Genomic DNA, 13,804 nt, shown 5'->3' with positions numbered 1-13,804 from the left:
ACCCAGGTTATTTCAAATGTTAATTTAATATTTTGCTATATTATTAATCACAGGAGAAAATGTGTGTGAGTGAATATAAACAGGAAGGGCTGGGGAGAAATGTAGAGAGAGAGAGGTCAGGAGATGGATAGATGTAGAGAGAGAGAGGTTTGGAGATGGGTAGATGTAGAGCGAGAGAGGTTTGGAGATGGGTAGATGTGAGAGAGAGGCCAGGAGATGGAGAGATGTAGAGAGTGAGAGAGGCCCGGAAATGGATAGATGGATAGATGTAGAGGGAGGTCTAGGCCTGGAGATGGATAGATGGATAGATGTAGAGGGAGGTCTAGGCCTGGAGATGGATAGATGGATAGATGTAGAGAGAGAGGTCTAGGCCTGGAGATGGATAGATGTAGAGGGAGGTCTAGGCCCGGAGATGGATAGATGTAGAGAGAGGTCTAGGCCTGGAGATGGATAGATGTAGAGAGAGAGGTCTAGGCCGGGCCGGGGTCGCTGTCCTTGGGCTGCGGCTTGGTGGGACAGGGCTTCTTGCGGCATTTCTGTTTGCTGAGCGCCTCGCTGTCCTCCTGGGCCTTGTGCTGCTTCTTCAGCGTGTCGGGCATGGTGACCAGCGGCACGGGCAGCAGGGGCGAGCAGGGCAGGAACTTGCTGACCCTCGTCTGCAGCGCAAACGCAAACGCAAACGCGCGTCAGGTAAAGGCTTGTGTAATTCCCGCCTCCCCAGCCCCTGGCCCCACCCCCAGCCCCGCCTCACAGTCCCTGGCCCCAACTCCCAGCCCCTGGCCCCACCCCCAGCCCCGCCCCCCAGGCCCCGACCGCAGCCACAAACCCACCCACCACCTGGCCCCACCCCCAGCCCCACCCCCCAAGTCCCTGGCCCCACCCCCACCCCCACCATTTTGTCATGCCTGCTAATATGGTAATGTTGTGTAAAAGGCGCAGATACGAGCCTTGGTCACCCCGCAGGAAATGACTGTGTGAGAAACGGCAGCGTACAGATAGTGATGTCATCAGAGTTGCCTGGAAACGGCGCACTCACCACTTCGTGGCAGCTGCTGGACGTCGGGAGGTCGAGGTGACCGGGGAGTCTGAGGTGCGTCACTTTCGGCTTGTAGGCTTGACCCAGAATTTTGCTTTCCTGGATGAAACATGACGTACATTTCACACATTACCTATTTTCATCCAAAAAACCAGAGGAGGTGTGTGCTCCTGTTCTCCTCTCTCCAGGCTCAGAGGAGGTGCATGTTCCCGCTCACCTTCCCCTTCTCCTGCCACTCTCTCCAGGTCTCCTCCACCTTCTTGCTGCAGTACTGGGTGATGCACAGGTCCGGCAGCACGTCCGTGGATTTCAGGTCATGGTCCTCGCCTGGCTGACCGTCTGCTGCTGCGGCTGGGGCAGGAGGAGCCACAGCAGGAGCTGCAGCAGGAGGTGCACCAGGCGCAGGAGGACCAGGAGGAGGTGCGCCAGCCGCAGGAGGAGCAGGAGGAGGTGCACCAGCAGCCCCAGGAGCTGGAGCACCTTCATAACTGAGCGTTCGGTGGAGGAGCAGAGACAACCAGCATTAATGAGAGAACAGCATTTAGCTGAGGAAAGAGGAAACACTTGGCACTTAAAAAAATAAGTAAAAGAACTGGAAGCTTGGCCTGAAATCCCTTTGTGTACTTCACTGGAATACAGCCCCCAGCCCCCAGCCCCCAGCCCCCCAGCCCCCAGCCCCCAGGCCCCAGCCCCCCAGCCCCCAGCCCCCAGCCCCCCACCCCCCGCCCCCAGCCCCCCAGCCCCCCAGCCCCCCAGCCCCCCGCCCCCCGCCCCCAGCCCCCAGCCCCCAGCCCCCAGCCCCCCAGCCCCCCAGCCCCCCAGCCCCCCGCCCCCCGCCCCCCGCCCACAGCCCCCCAGCCCCCAGCCCCCAGCCCCCAGCCCCCAGACTCACGGCTCCTCCGGATTGCCATCCTCGTCCAGCTCCTTGGACTGGGCGGCTCCCAGCCTCTTCAGGTCTGCCGGCAGCTCCGCGGGGAAGGTTTCGGGGTCTTCCACGCGCCACCGCACCTGGCCAAATGTCCCTGGAAACAGGGGGCACAGGTACGGGGGTTACCTGGGGTCCCGGCAAAATTCCCAAACCGGCTCTCTGAGCCTAACCCACCTAACCGTCCCCCAGCTTCACCGCCTCGTTACCACCCAGCCTCAGCTCACACCGCGTGTTCTGCTCCAAAATGGCCGTCGTGCCTCGCCCAGGTAGGGCGTTCGGAAAACCACAAACTCGACAGTGGAAAGGAATATTTTCCGTTTCACTCTTTTTTTTCAGACGTTAACAGTCCTCGGGGGCTCGCTGAAACAGAAGTACCCAAAAGGCGACAGTTCTGATGCCCTCCGGTCTCACCTATGTACGTGCCGGAGACCGTCCACAGGCGCACGTTGCAGTCCAGGCTGGCCGTGATGATCAGGTCCAGGTTCTCCACGTACTCCAGGTGTATGACCCTCCTCAGGTGGCACTGCCAGGAGGTGAGCAGCTTCGGGGGGGCGACACGGATCCCCAGTCCGTCCCACTCCTGCTACGGACAACCACACTGTCTGAGATTCATTAATTACGTCTGAAAAAATAATCATATGACTGGGCTCCAGCCTTTGTTCTCAGTGTTGTTGTCAGTGTTTCCAGTGTCTTCGATTGGCAGAAAACAAGGACAACATAAATACAAACCTGACAAATTTAGAACTTGCTTTCAATATGTTAAATGGAATAATATTCCATAGACTAAGAGGGCTCATTCAGGCTTTTGACATTAGGACAATTTTTTTCTCGCAGAGAGTAGTCAATGTGTGGAATAGCCTGCCAGGTCATGTCGTAGAGGCAGAAACTCTGGGGCTTTTCAAGACCAGGCTTGATACAGTGTTAGATACTATCTAATCTGTAGGTAATCAGAGCACTAGGTACAACTTAGTCTGGAATGTTATGACTCTTCACCTCTGTCTCCCCCTCCTCCATCATCACATTCATCAACATCCTTAGCCCCTCCTCCTGGCTGTCATTGGGCAAGAGGCTGGGCGCACCCCCTGTCTCCTTGGTGACCACCTTTTTGTCGGCCATGCTGCAGCAGTAGTCCTCGATGTCCCACAGCTGGTGGAGGACAGAGTGCACACTGTTCAGCTGTGCTATATAAATTCGGTCCATTTACCATTAAACAACAGCAATAACAGTGCATCCATAATCGGAAATATACATGCTGTCCCCCTGCAGTTTTGTTTAGTGAACACCCGTGTCCCGTTTGGATTTAGAGCGAAAGACCCTGACAGCCCAAAGTGCCCCCGATCCAGACTGAAAGCCCCTCCCCCCGTAGGCTTACCGAGATGAAGCCGTGGCTGTCCCCGGTGAGCAGTATCCGGTCCGCGGGATCGGTGGACATAGCGCTGATGGTGGCGTCGTATCCTCGGGTGGGTTTAAACTTCCCCAGCAGCCCCCCCTGGTCGCAGACGGACCACGCGTACACGTAGCCGTCCACCGTGGTGGTCAGCAGGATCGCCGTGTCGGCGCTGGGGGTTCGCGTGCCCAGGAACAGTGCCTGGGGTGGTGGAGGGGTAAGAGTGGAGCATCATGGGTACTGTAGTGTGCTCGTTTGTAGTTCCGTTCGGGCCTGGGAAAGTGGGCGGTGCCAGCCCCCGTACCTTCTCCACGGCCATGGTGGGTTTGGCCAGCTCCTCCGGGCTGAGGAGATTGAGCGGCTCCTCCTCCGCCTCCTCCTGGCCTCCTTCCCTCCCCTCAGCGTCCATGCCCTCGTCCTGCAGCAACGTGAGTATGATGTCATCAAGGTCGGAGTTCAACAGGAAGGTCAAAGGGTCTAAGCCGTACATTTGGAAGTGGGACTTTATCCCGTTATGTCTAATGGCACAATCTGCTACAGTACAGTCGACGGCTTGAACAAATACCCATTTGAACCAGCAGAGGGCGCTTTCTGAATTACACCAACAGGATCTGGTGGCCTAATTTTTGGAGGGCGGTGTTTGGGGGTGCCCTACCTGCACCATCGGCTCTATCTGACCGCTGCTGGCCCGTGATCCTGACCGTTTTGGGGTCCCTCGTCTCTGTGGACTAGCTCTCTCCTTCATCGGAATCAGTGAAAGGAAAAGCAGAGGAAAGGAGGAATATTTACTCTCAGGACTGGAAAAAATGGCTGTCCAATGCACTGGGTAAGTGCACTAAACTGCCACCATTTCACTGCATGCATGAGCGAAGCAATGTTGGGACAGTGTGTGAATGAACGAATGAATTAATGAATTTATTTATTTATAAGACAATTTAAATAAGAAATTTCATAGCACTGCATCATCACAGCAGTCCTTCAAAAATTGTTAAGACAGAAGCACAAAAAAAGTCAACAGGCTTATTTCCATTGTGGTAATCTAACATTCAAACACAGACATGACAAAACAACAACAGCCAATCCAAGACAATATAGGTAATCCAAGATAATACAGTTTACTGAACCTGGCCCTGCTCCACCTGCTTCGGGGTCCCCCTCCTCGGCTCGGTGGTTTTGTCCTTTAACTGGATCGCCGGGTGGACAGCAGATGGGAGGGAAAGGAAATATTAAACGTTTTTTAGCACCGGGAAAAAAAACACAGAGGGTCCCCACAGGGCCTCTGGGCACTCATAGTCAGACTGTTCAGAAAATGGCTGACCGAAAGTGTCTTCATACCTTAATAAAAGATGCAGAGGCAAGAACGGATGAATAGCTTAGAATTATGATTGGTGGATTGGTGGGCAGTGCCATTATTGATAATAAGAATAATATTAATGATGAAGCACCTTTCATACAAGGGTACCGGCAGGTCAAGGTGCTTCCCTGTGGGATAAAATATGGGTGAAATCTGCTGTTGAATAAACGGATATAAAGGTTGGGGAGGGTGGAGGGGAAGGCGGGGGGGGAAGGTGGGGGGCGGGGTTGGCTCTCTCACGGAATCGAGCAGCAGGGGCCGCGGACTCTGGCTGGCGTTGAACCAGCACAGCGGCTCCTCCGTCCCCGTGTTCCACACGATGATGTCACCGTTGTGGGAGGCGGTCACCAGCATCTTGTTGCCGTAGGCGTCCATGGAGTACACGTCCTCGGTGTGGTAGCGCTTCCACAAGCTGTACTCCATCTTAACCTCCTTCTGGATATTTCTGCATCACCATGGGAACGGGGGGGGGGGGGGGGGGGGGGGGGGGGGGGTTGTTATGGCGCAAAAGTTTAAGACCTTAATTATTAGGAAAAGCTTGAGTTCATTCCAGTCAATTTAGTTATTAAATTCAAGAAAAGTAGAGAAATTCAGTTCATGAAATACATTTTTAAAATATCATAAATAGCTTCAATGACGATTCAGTTCAACTGAATTTCAACTAATTTACTGAATTTAAATGGCATTGACTCCAAACCTGGCTTATGGACACCTTCCCTGCAGATCTGTAGCCACTGTCTGTGTTAGGAACAGCCATGTGACCCTGGATGTGTTGGGTACTGGCCGTAAGTGTGTAAGTACGTGCGAGCGCCTGACTTCACAGGGCTGTGTCCTCACTAGGCCTGCACAACATGGCCAGGGCGTGTACTGTACTTGCTTGTAGCAGATGACGCGCTTGCTCCAGCCTGCCATGTAGATCTTGTTGTTGAAGTGAAGAATCCCTGTTACCTGAGAGGCGTATAAACAATAAGCAACGCTTCCCGAAAGACACCGTAAGATATATAAAAACGCACAAAGCCCTTCCAGGTCGTGCTCATCACAGATGAACAGCAGCACCTTCCTGCCTGTGTTAATCTCTAATATTGCGAGTTTGAATTTTGTCAGCATTGAGAATAAAATGTTGTGTGTGGAGAACAAGCCCCTGTGGGGGGGGGGGGGGGGGGGGGGGGGGGGCGTGTTGTGACTTTCGGCACCTCGTTTCTGTCCAGCACGGGGAGCTTCAAGAGCAGCACCCCGTTGTTGAAGTTCCAGAGGCGCACCATCCCGTCGTTGGACCCCGTGAGGAGGCGGCGCTGCGGCCCGTCGAACGCCATGGCGGTCATCTCCATGTCCAGGTTCGGGGACGTGTGGAACTCCATGGCCTTGTCCCCCGTCAGGATGTCCCAGACGCAGACCACCCCGCTGTAGCACCCGCTCACCACCTGGGTGGGGGGCGGGACAGGTGAGTCGTTATTTTCGGTTTGCCTGTCCTCGCGATGGTGGCCCCGACTTCCACTTTGAAGGTACTGAAGCTTAGCGCTGCCGAGAGCATTTAGCTCACCTGTTTGAAGTGCGCGTTGTAGAGAGCAGCGCATACGGGGTCTTTGTGTGTGCTCTCCTTGAGACGCGCGTTGAGGTCTTCCATCTCTCCCTGCAGAACGCCCATCTACACGATACACACACAGGTGCACACACACACACACACACAGGCACACACACACACACAGGCACGCACACACATGCAGGCATGCACACACACACACACACACAGGCACACGCACCCAGGCACGCACACACACACACACGTGCACACACACGCACACACACCACTGTGCTGAGCATCTTCCCTGTCTGAGAGCACAGGATATTTCAGTGTCTGACACAGGCTTGCTGTGTGGTATTACACAGTCCAACAGTATGACAGGTTCAGTGGACAGAGCGCCTGTGTGAACTGTGCATGCTCACATAATTACTGCACAGCAGAACTGGGAACAGGAAAAAAAAGGTTTCAGGGGAGTATGGGAATGACTCTAGCATAAGGTGTTCAACAGCGATAGAGGGACAAGAGAGAGGGTGGCAAAAACATCAGACTTAACACTGACATAACTCCCAGGAACTGAACACATGCACACCGACGCAGCGCGGGCTGTGGTGATTGGACGTGTGGTGAGAGCGGGCTGTGGTGATTGGGTGCGTGGTGAGAGCGGGCTGTGGTGATTGGGTGCGTGGTAAGAGCGGGCTGTGGTGATTGGGTGCGTGGTAAGAGCGGGCTGTGGTGATTGGGTGCGTGGTGAGAGCGGGCTGTGGTGATTGGGTGCGTGGTAAGAGCGGGCTGTGGTGATTGGGTGCGTGGTGAGGGCGGGCTGTGGTGATTGGGAGCGTGGTAAGAGCGGGCTGTGGTGATTGGGTGCGTGGTGAGGGCGGGCTGTGGTGATTGGGAGCGTGGTGAGAGCGGGCTGTGGTGATTGGGTGCGTGGTAAGAGCGGGCTGTGGTGATTGGGCGCGTGGTGAGAGCGGGCTGTGGTGATTGGGTGCGTGGTGAGAGCGGGCTGTGGTGATTGGGCGCGTGGTGAGAGCGGGCTGTGGTGATTGGGTGCGTGGTAAGAGCGGGCTGTGGTGATTGGGCGCGTGGTGAGAGCGGGCTGTGGTGATTGGGTGCGTGGTAAGAGCGGGCTGTGGTGATTGGGCGCGTGGTGAGAGCGGGCTGTGGTGATTGGGTGCGTGGTGAGAGCGGGCTGTGGTGATTGGGTGCGTGGTGAGAGCGGGCTGTGGTGATTGGGCGCGTGGTGAGAGCGGGCTGTGGTGATTGGGTGCGTGGTGAGAGCGGGCTGTGGTGATTGGGCGCGTGGTGAGAGCGGGCTGTGGTGATTGGGCGCGTGGTGAGAGCGGGCTGTGGTGATTGGGTGCGTGGTAAGAGCGGGCTGTGGTGATTGGGCGCGTGGTGAGAGCGGGCTGTGGTGATTGGGTGCGTGGTAAGAGCGGGCTGTGGTGATTGGGCGCGTGGTGAGAGCGGGCTGTGGTGATTGGGTGCGTGGTGAGAGCGGGCTGTGGTGATTGGGCGCGTGGTGAGAGCGGGCTGTGGTGATTGGGCGCGTGGTGAGAGCGGGCTGTGGTGATTGGGCGCGTGGTGAGAGCGGGCTGTGGTGATTGGGTGCGTGGGCGGGGTCGCGGCAGACGCACCAGGCTGGTGGCGATCACCAGGGTGTTGGTGTCGCGCATGTAGTGGATGGCGGTGACGGGCGGGCGGCCCATGGGTATTTCGCTCGGGCGGATCTTCTGGAGGCAGGTGTAGTCCTGGAGGTCCCAGACGCGCAGGTTCTACACCCAGGGACAACATAAGGAAACGTTAAGGAAATGTTAAGGAAACATTAAGGAAACGTTTCGTACTATGTTTTGCAAAAAAAATAAGAACTGATTGAGAACATCAATTTTAAGTTCTCAATCAGCTCTTTGTAGTGCCAGAGTCTAATTTTGTTTTGTTCAATTACATTCATTTAAATGAGAATTTTAAATTAGTATGTCCTAGTATGAATGATAATAAAAGCTTTTATTAAGAGCAACTTGCACAGCCCATGTTTAGATAGTTATACGTTCCCTAGGTATACCTGAATGCTTGCTTGCAACCTTGTTAAAGAGTACACCTAAGACTCGAACCAAACATTATAAATATAAAATATAAAATTTAAATTCAGCTACACAACTGCTAAACCGTACTGCATCCACACAGGATGAGAAGCTTTGGTGCCTTAACCTACAAGTATTCCACTTGATTAACCTCCACAGACTCCAGTAGTAACTGTGGACAGTGGGGGGGAAAAAACTACAAACATGGAGAGACAGACAGGCTGATGTTTACCGTACGGGCCACCCTGAGGAGCTGACCTTGTCTTTGGAGAGGCTAATGACCTTCTTGTCCCTGCCATTGACCACAATGTCTGTGATGACAGACAAGTGACCCTCCATTCGAGAGCAAGCCCTTTTGGTCACATAGGGGTTCCAGACCCTAACGATTCTGTCAGATCCCCCTGTCACTGCAGGACACACACACACACACACACACATACGCACACACACATATTCACACACGCACAGCATTGCTTTCTCGTTATTCCTTGTAAACAAATGTCTAGCAATAAAGCACAGCTTTAACTGTGACACGATCGTCATGACAATGAACTCCTGGCTCAATAGGCGATTTTGCTCTTGCCAGCCATAACAAAGACTGCTGTCCTAACCACCGTATTCCTTTGCGGCATCTTACCCAGAATGCTCAGCTCCGGGGAGTAATCGAAGCACATTATTCCCTTTGGCAGTTTAAAGATGGAGTGGCTGTGGGTGAGAAGAGGGAGGAGACACAGGAATGAGGACCGCACCAGGCACGTTCCCTCGTTTTAAACTCCATCAAATTTCTTCAGGAAAATCCGCGGGCACGGCAAGGCCGCCCAGCGACTCTAACAAACTCGACAGCGTAGTTCACGGCAGACAGACCCGCCGGCACGCGCCGGAGTCTGAAATCGAACCGCGCGAAAATAAAAAGAACTCACTGGACTTCGCTCTTGTGCGAGTCGGGCACTCTGGTCAGCACCATCGCTGTCCTGTCGAACGCAGCGCACGCAGCGACGACGTTTAGCTTGGCGAGGAAGCGGATCTGCTGGCAGGTGCATCCAAGGATGGCCTAAATCGCACAGGAAAGGACAGAGGCACGGGGAGGGGGGGGGTATGGGAGGCAAGAAAGAGACAGAAAGATTAAGAATTACAGTAAGAGATTGGGAATGAAAGCAGAGAAAGAAAGAGAAACCGAAACAGAAGAAAAGTGAAGTCAGGGTGTCAGGTGTGGATTGGCTCATTATTAGCTTGTAACTGAATAACATTCACGCTGTTGAACTTTAATGCCAAGATGCTCAACTGAACATTTTCCTGCCAACTGCCATCGGGTATTTCAATGATTGTGAAGCCAGTGGCAGAGGGAAATAGTAATATTGTTTATTAAGATTGAATTGTTGACAGTCCTGTGTAATCTGTCCTGTGCCCATGGTGTGCAACTTGGGCTATTGTAATTATTGTGTCTTTGTAATTCTATCTATGTTTTTATTGACAAATAGATTTCCCTGTCAAGATTGATCAATCAATGAATGATTCAATCAATAAATCAAATAACTGTTGTCTCCTTGCTGAATAGCTTGTGAAAGGCTGAAAACCGTCAGAAAGCATCAGTGAGCTACTATAGCAAAGACAAATCTCATGTCTTGCTCCTGAAGGAATTTCATCCAAACCTTGATCATCAGGTAGTCCTGCTGAGTGATGAACGGTCTATTACGCAATCATTAAATAACCACAATGAGCAATTAGCACTAGCCCCGAGATTAGCTTTCATTTTTGATTGAAAAAAGCATGCTACTTACCACTTTGAAGCAGAAGTGATTGTGGGATTTGTTTTTCAGCAAGTCTGCCATGGCTATGTGACAGTTGCTCCCTGGAAAGAAAAGAACAAATAACCCGATTCAATCCGCTGTTTGATAAGCTCATATTGTTCTTCAGTTTGCCTTGGCAGTGATCAGACATTCAAAACTTGGAATCTCCTTTTAGGGTTACGACACCTCTGCGGCCCAACGCTTGGGCTACTGAAAACAAAAGCATCCCTAAATTTCTCTACTTCAAGTGTGATAGAGGACTTTAAACTGTTTTTCAGCTGTTTTCATGGACACCCCTTCCTCGCCCCTTTTTTACGAGGCCTGGGGAACGGTACCGGTCTTGGAGGTCCGTCGGTTGAAGATGCCGTTCTGGACGACGTCGCGGGACGTGAAGATGGTCACGCAGCCGCTCACGTCCCCGACGGAGAACACGGCTCGTTTACCGTCGGACCTGCCGGAGACACAGGCACACACACAGCTCAGACACACACAGCTCAGACACACACAGCTCAGACACACACAGCTCAGACACACACACCCCAGACACACACAGCTCAGACACACTCAGCTCAGACACACACAGCTCAGACACACACAGCTCAGACACACACACCCCAGACACACACAGCTCAGACACACACACCCCAGACACACACAGCTCAGACACACTCAGCTCAGACACACACAGATCAGACACACACACCCCAGACACACACAGCTCAGACACACACACCCCAGACACACACAGCTCAGACACACACACCCCAGACACACACAGCTCAGACACACACACCCCAGACACACACAGCTCAGACACACACACCCCAGACACACACAGCTCAGACACACACACCCCAGACACACACAGCTCAGACACACACACCCCAGACACACACAGCTCAGTGACGACTCTTCTGTTGAAGCGCCGCTCGTTCTGACAAACAAGAGCAATCCAGACAGACAGATTTAAAGACCCTGTGCAATCAAAATCACCATTCTTTAACCGTTACTAAAAGAAGAGACCAAAGGAAAGAAATTCTATGATGCCATTTTTTTTTAACCCAGTAAGCAACAAAGTTCTTATACTGTCATGAGGATTGAAGATTTTTCTTTTGCTCATTTGGAGATCGTGTCTATTCAAAAAGGCACAATATCCCTTTCAAAAGGATAGAAAAAGGATGAAATAAAAGGCACTGTGAAGGAATTTAAGGAAGCAGACAGACTCCAGCAGAGGCCTCACCAGTAGTCCATGACCGTCACAGGCTCCACCCCGGTCAGCGTGAACGCGATGGTACACTTCCTGGCGCTGATGTCATAGAATTCTGATGGTAGTCACGCACAGGTCAGTGATAGTTCAAGGAGGTGTGTACAAACATGACTGTGCTCAGAGCTAGCCCAGCCTAGAAGGGGACATAAGCAGCTGCCTGGCTACAGGCTCGGCCTGGCCCTGACTGTGCTCTGAATCTGCGTTGCACAATGTTTCTTAAAGTACAAAACAACTGGGAAAGTACAACGCTGTGGGCTAAAGTACAGCGAGATGCAGCTTGATATAAAGCTTCTGGATACACAGTTCATATACAGACAGGCAACAGCGTGCATTGATTGAGAAATGTCGGTGCATCCAGGATGTGGGGAGGCCCTTTCTTTTAAATATGAGCAGATTAATTCCTTCACCATGAGGTGGTGTGAGAAGGCACAAAAACTCACACACCTAAATGGTTGCTGGTGGAGGAGATGGCCAACAGGTCAACGTTTCTCATGCAGATCATGTGCGTCACCCAGATCTTCTGATACAGCACGGCATGGGCTTGCTTCAGATCGTCCAGCTGCCGGGTTCAGGAAGAATTATCATAATTATCCTTTACGTACCAGTCAGTGTGCCCCTTAACCTCTTAGTGACACACCAAGTCCCTCCTTGAGCTTCAGCCATATTACATTATATTACATTTATTTGGCAGACGTTTTTATCCAAATCGACATACAATGAGTGCACACCGAAGGTCATAGCCATGAACACATTGAGTCCAGTTCACACAGTAAGCGCAGGCGATAGGATATTTACCTGTGACCAACCTGGGCCCACCGCTCACCTTCAAAGTGTACATGTGCTTCAGGTTCTCGGTCCAGTAGCTGAGCTTGCCGTCCTGCGTGATGGACATGTACTGGCCGGGCTCGATGCGGGTCTTTCCCATGTCGTCGCCCCAGCCGCCCGAGGCGACCTGCTCCTCCTGCGCCTGAGGGTGCTTGAAGGGGTAGAACTGCAGCCCCACGACGGCCTTGCTGTTGGACCTGTGAAGGGGGTCCGGGCACAGACACTCGCGGGGGTAAAAGGAGGTGCGTTGGAACGGTTTAGAAATGTGGCTTGAAAATTGGAGAGATGGGAGGTTCATGTACCAGGATGGGCGTTTCTGTTGCGGTTTTTTGCACAGGCAACTAAGCAGAATTGTTTTAGTAAACAGCTAGCGGTACGATTGTGCAATATGCAAAAATAATGTAAACTCTTTCTGTTGTTCTGGCTAAGTAAATCTGGTAAGAAAATAAACTATGCAATGAACCAACACTTGTCAGGACCAATTCGAGAATCTTTAGCTATCGCCAACTTGCTAGCAGTTTTGTGCTCAAGGTTACCTTTGCATAGACTCCCGCAGGATCTTTATATGTTCTGGAAAGTAGGAGCGTCTGAGAGACTTATGCATGGAGTCTCTTGCTTCATTCTCCAGCAGTAAGTACATCTTGAACTCCTCCTGCACACAAATGTGTTCACAAATACAGAAAAAGGTATTGTGTATTATAAAAATGAAAATAGATTCTCACATTTTAATTATGCATTCTTATAATGATATACTGTGTGTCAAATTGTTTAAATGGAGTTGGGGATCTTTTGTTCCTACCCTCGCGCTACTCCCCTGGAAATCCAAAACATTTGGGAAATGCTGCCCTTAATTAATTGTGTGTGAAATAATAATAAGATATAACATGAGACCGGAAAAAGCAAACCTACCCAAAAGACTTTGCCGTCGCAGTTGGCATCCACCTTCATGAACATGACGTTGAGATCCTCATCGTTGGCATTGACCCCGATGTTCCTCATGACCTCCCGGAACTTTGCCATATTTAGGCCTATGAGAGGTGCAAGAAGCCCAGGGAGTGGGTGAGTGAGTGAGTGAGTGAGTAAGTGAGTGAGTGAGTGGGTGAGTGAGTAAGAAGAGATAAGAAAAATATGCTAGCACTTTCAAGGTTTATGCTTCCAGACAGTAACAGGAAAACATTTGTGGTGCGGTGCTGGGGAAGGGTTTGGATGGCCCATACTGACTTTCGTGAACTTTGAAATTGGGATCGTGGAACACTGCTTCGAGGAGGCTCCGGTGCTTGTCCTTGTTTTTGGCCTCGATGGGGCATTTCCCCCGAGTCTCCACCAGCTCTGTGAGCTCGCTGCTCTTCGCCGGCTCAGCACAAGCATTTTGCTGCTCAGAGGGAAACGCGGGGTCTACTGTCACTCCATCAGGTTCATTTCCAGCATCGTTGATAGTCATACGGATTACCATGGATACTGTCTCTACTATCCATACTATACCTGCTCTGTGTTAAGTTTCTGTTTGTCTCTGTCAGCGTTTACCCTAAGTAGGAATAAGAAAAGAGCAACAGTGACTAAAATGCAGGGTTAGGGAGGGTTCAGTCGACTGAGATTGCTCTCTAGTGACCCCCATCG

General features: G+C 52.0%; 1 protein-coding gene across 1 annotated transcript; it reads right to left on the bottom strand.

The window, feature by feature from the left end:
- Positions 1-336: 336 nt before the first annotated feature.
- Positions 337-13,628, bottom strand: LOC118206492 (WD repeat-containing protein on Y chromosome-like). Its single transcript, XM_035379270.1, has 26 exons — positions 13,409-13,628; positions 13,097-13,215; positions 12,724-12,839; positions 12,186-12,384; positions 11,807-11,921; positions 11,336-11,417; positions 10,431-10,546; positions 10,087-10,157; positions 9,229-9,359; positions 8,946-9,013; positions 8,567-8,715; positions 7,865-8,002; positions 6,246-6,350; positions 5,899-6,126; positions 5,583-5,653; positions 4,946-5,150; positions 4,476-4,535; positions 4,007-4,090; positions 3,656-3,769; positions 3,337-3,552; positions 2,958-3,110; positions 2,376-2,544; positions 1,929-2,058; positions 1,254-1,524; positions 1,037-1,135; positions 337-656 (listed from the first exon to the last, which is right to left on the bottom strand). Exons 1-26 carry the CDS (start codon positions 13,626-13,628, stop codon positions 471-473), a joined length of 3,615 nt encoding a protein of 1,204 aa, XP_035235161.1. The 3' UTR covers positions 337-470.
- Positions 13,629-13,804: the final 176 nt, after the last annotated feature.

This window comes from Anguilla anguilla, chromosome 10 (assembly GCF_013347855.1).
Source record: "Anguilla anguilla isolate fAngAng1 chromosome 10, fAngAng1.pri, whole genome shotgun sequence".
NCBI lineage: Eukaryota > Metazoa > Chordata > Actinopteri > Anguilliformes > Anguillidae > Anguilla > Anguilla anguilla.
The sequence above is the reverse complement of the archived record's forward strand: the minus strand, read 5'-3'. Positions and strand labels throughout refer to the sequence as shown.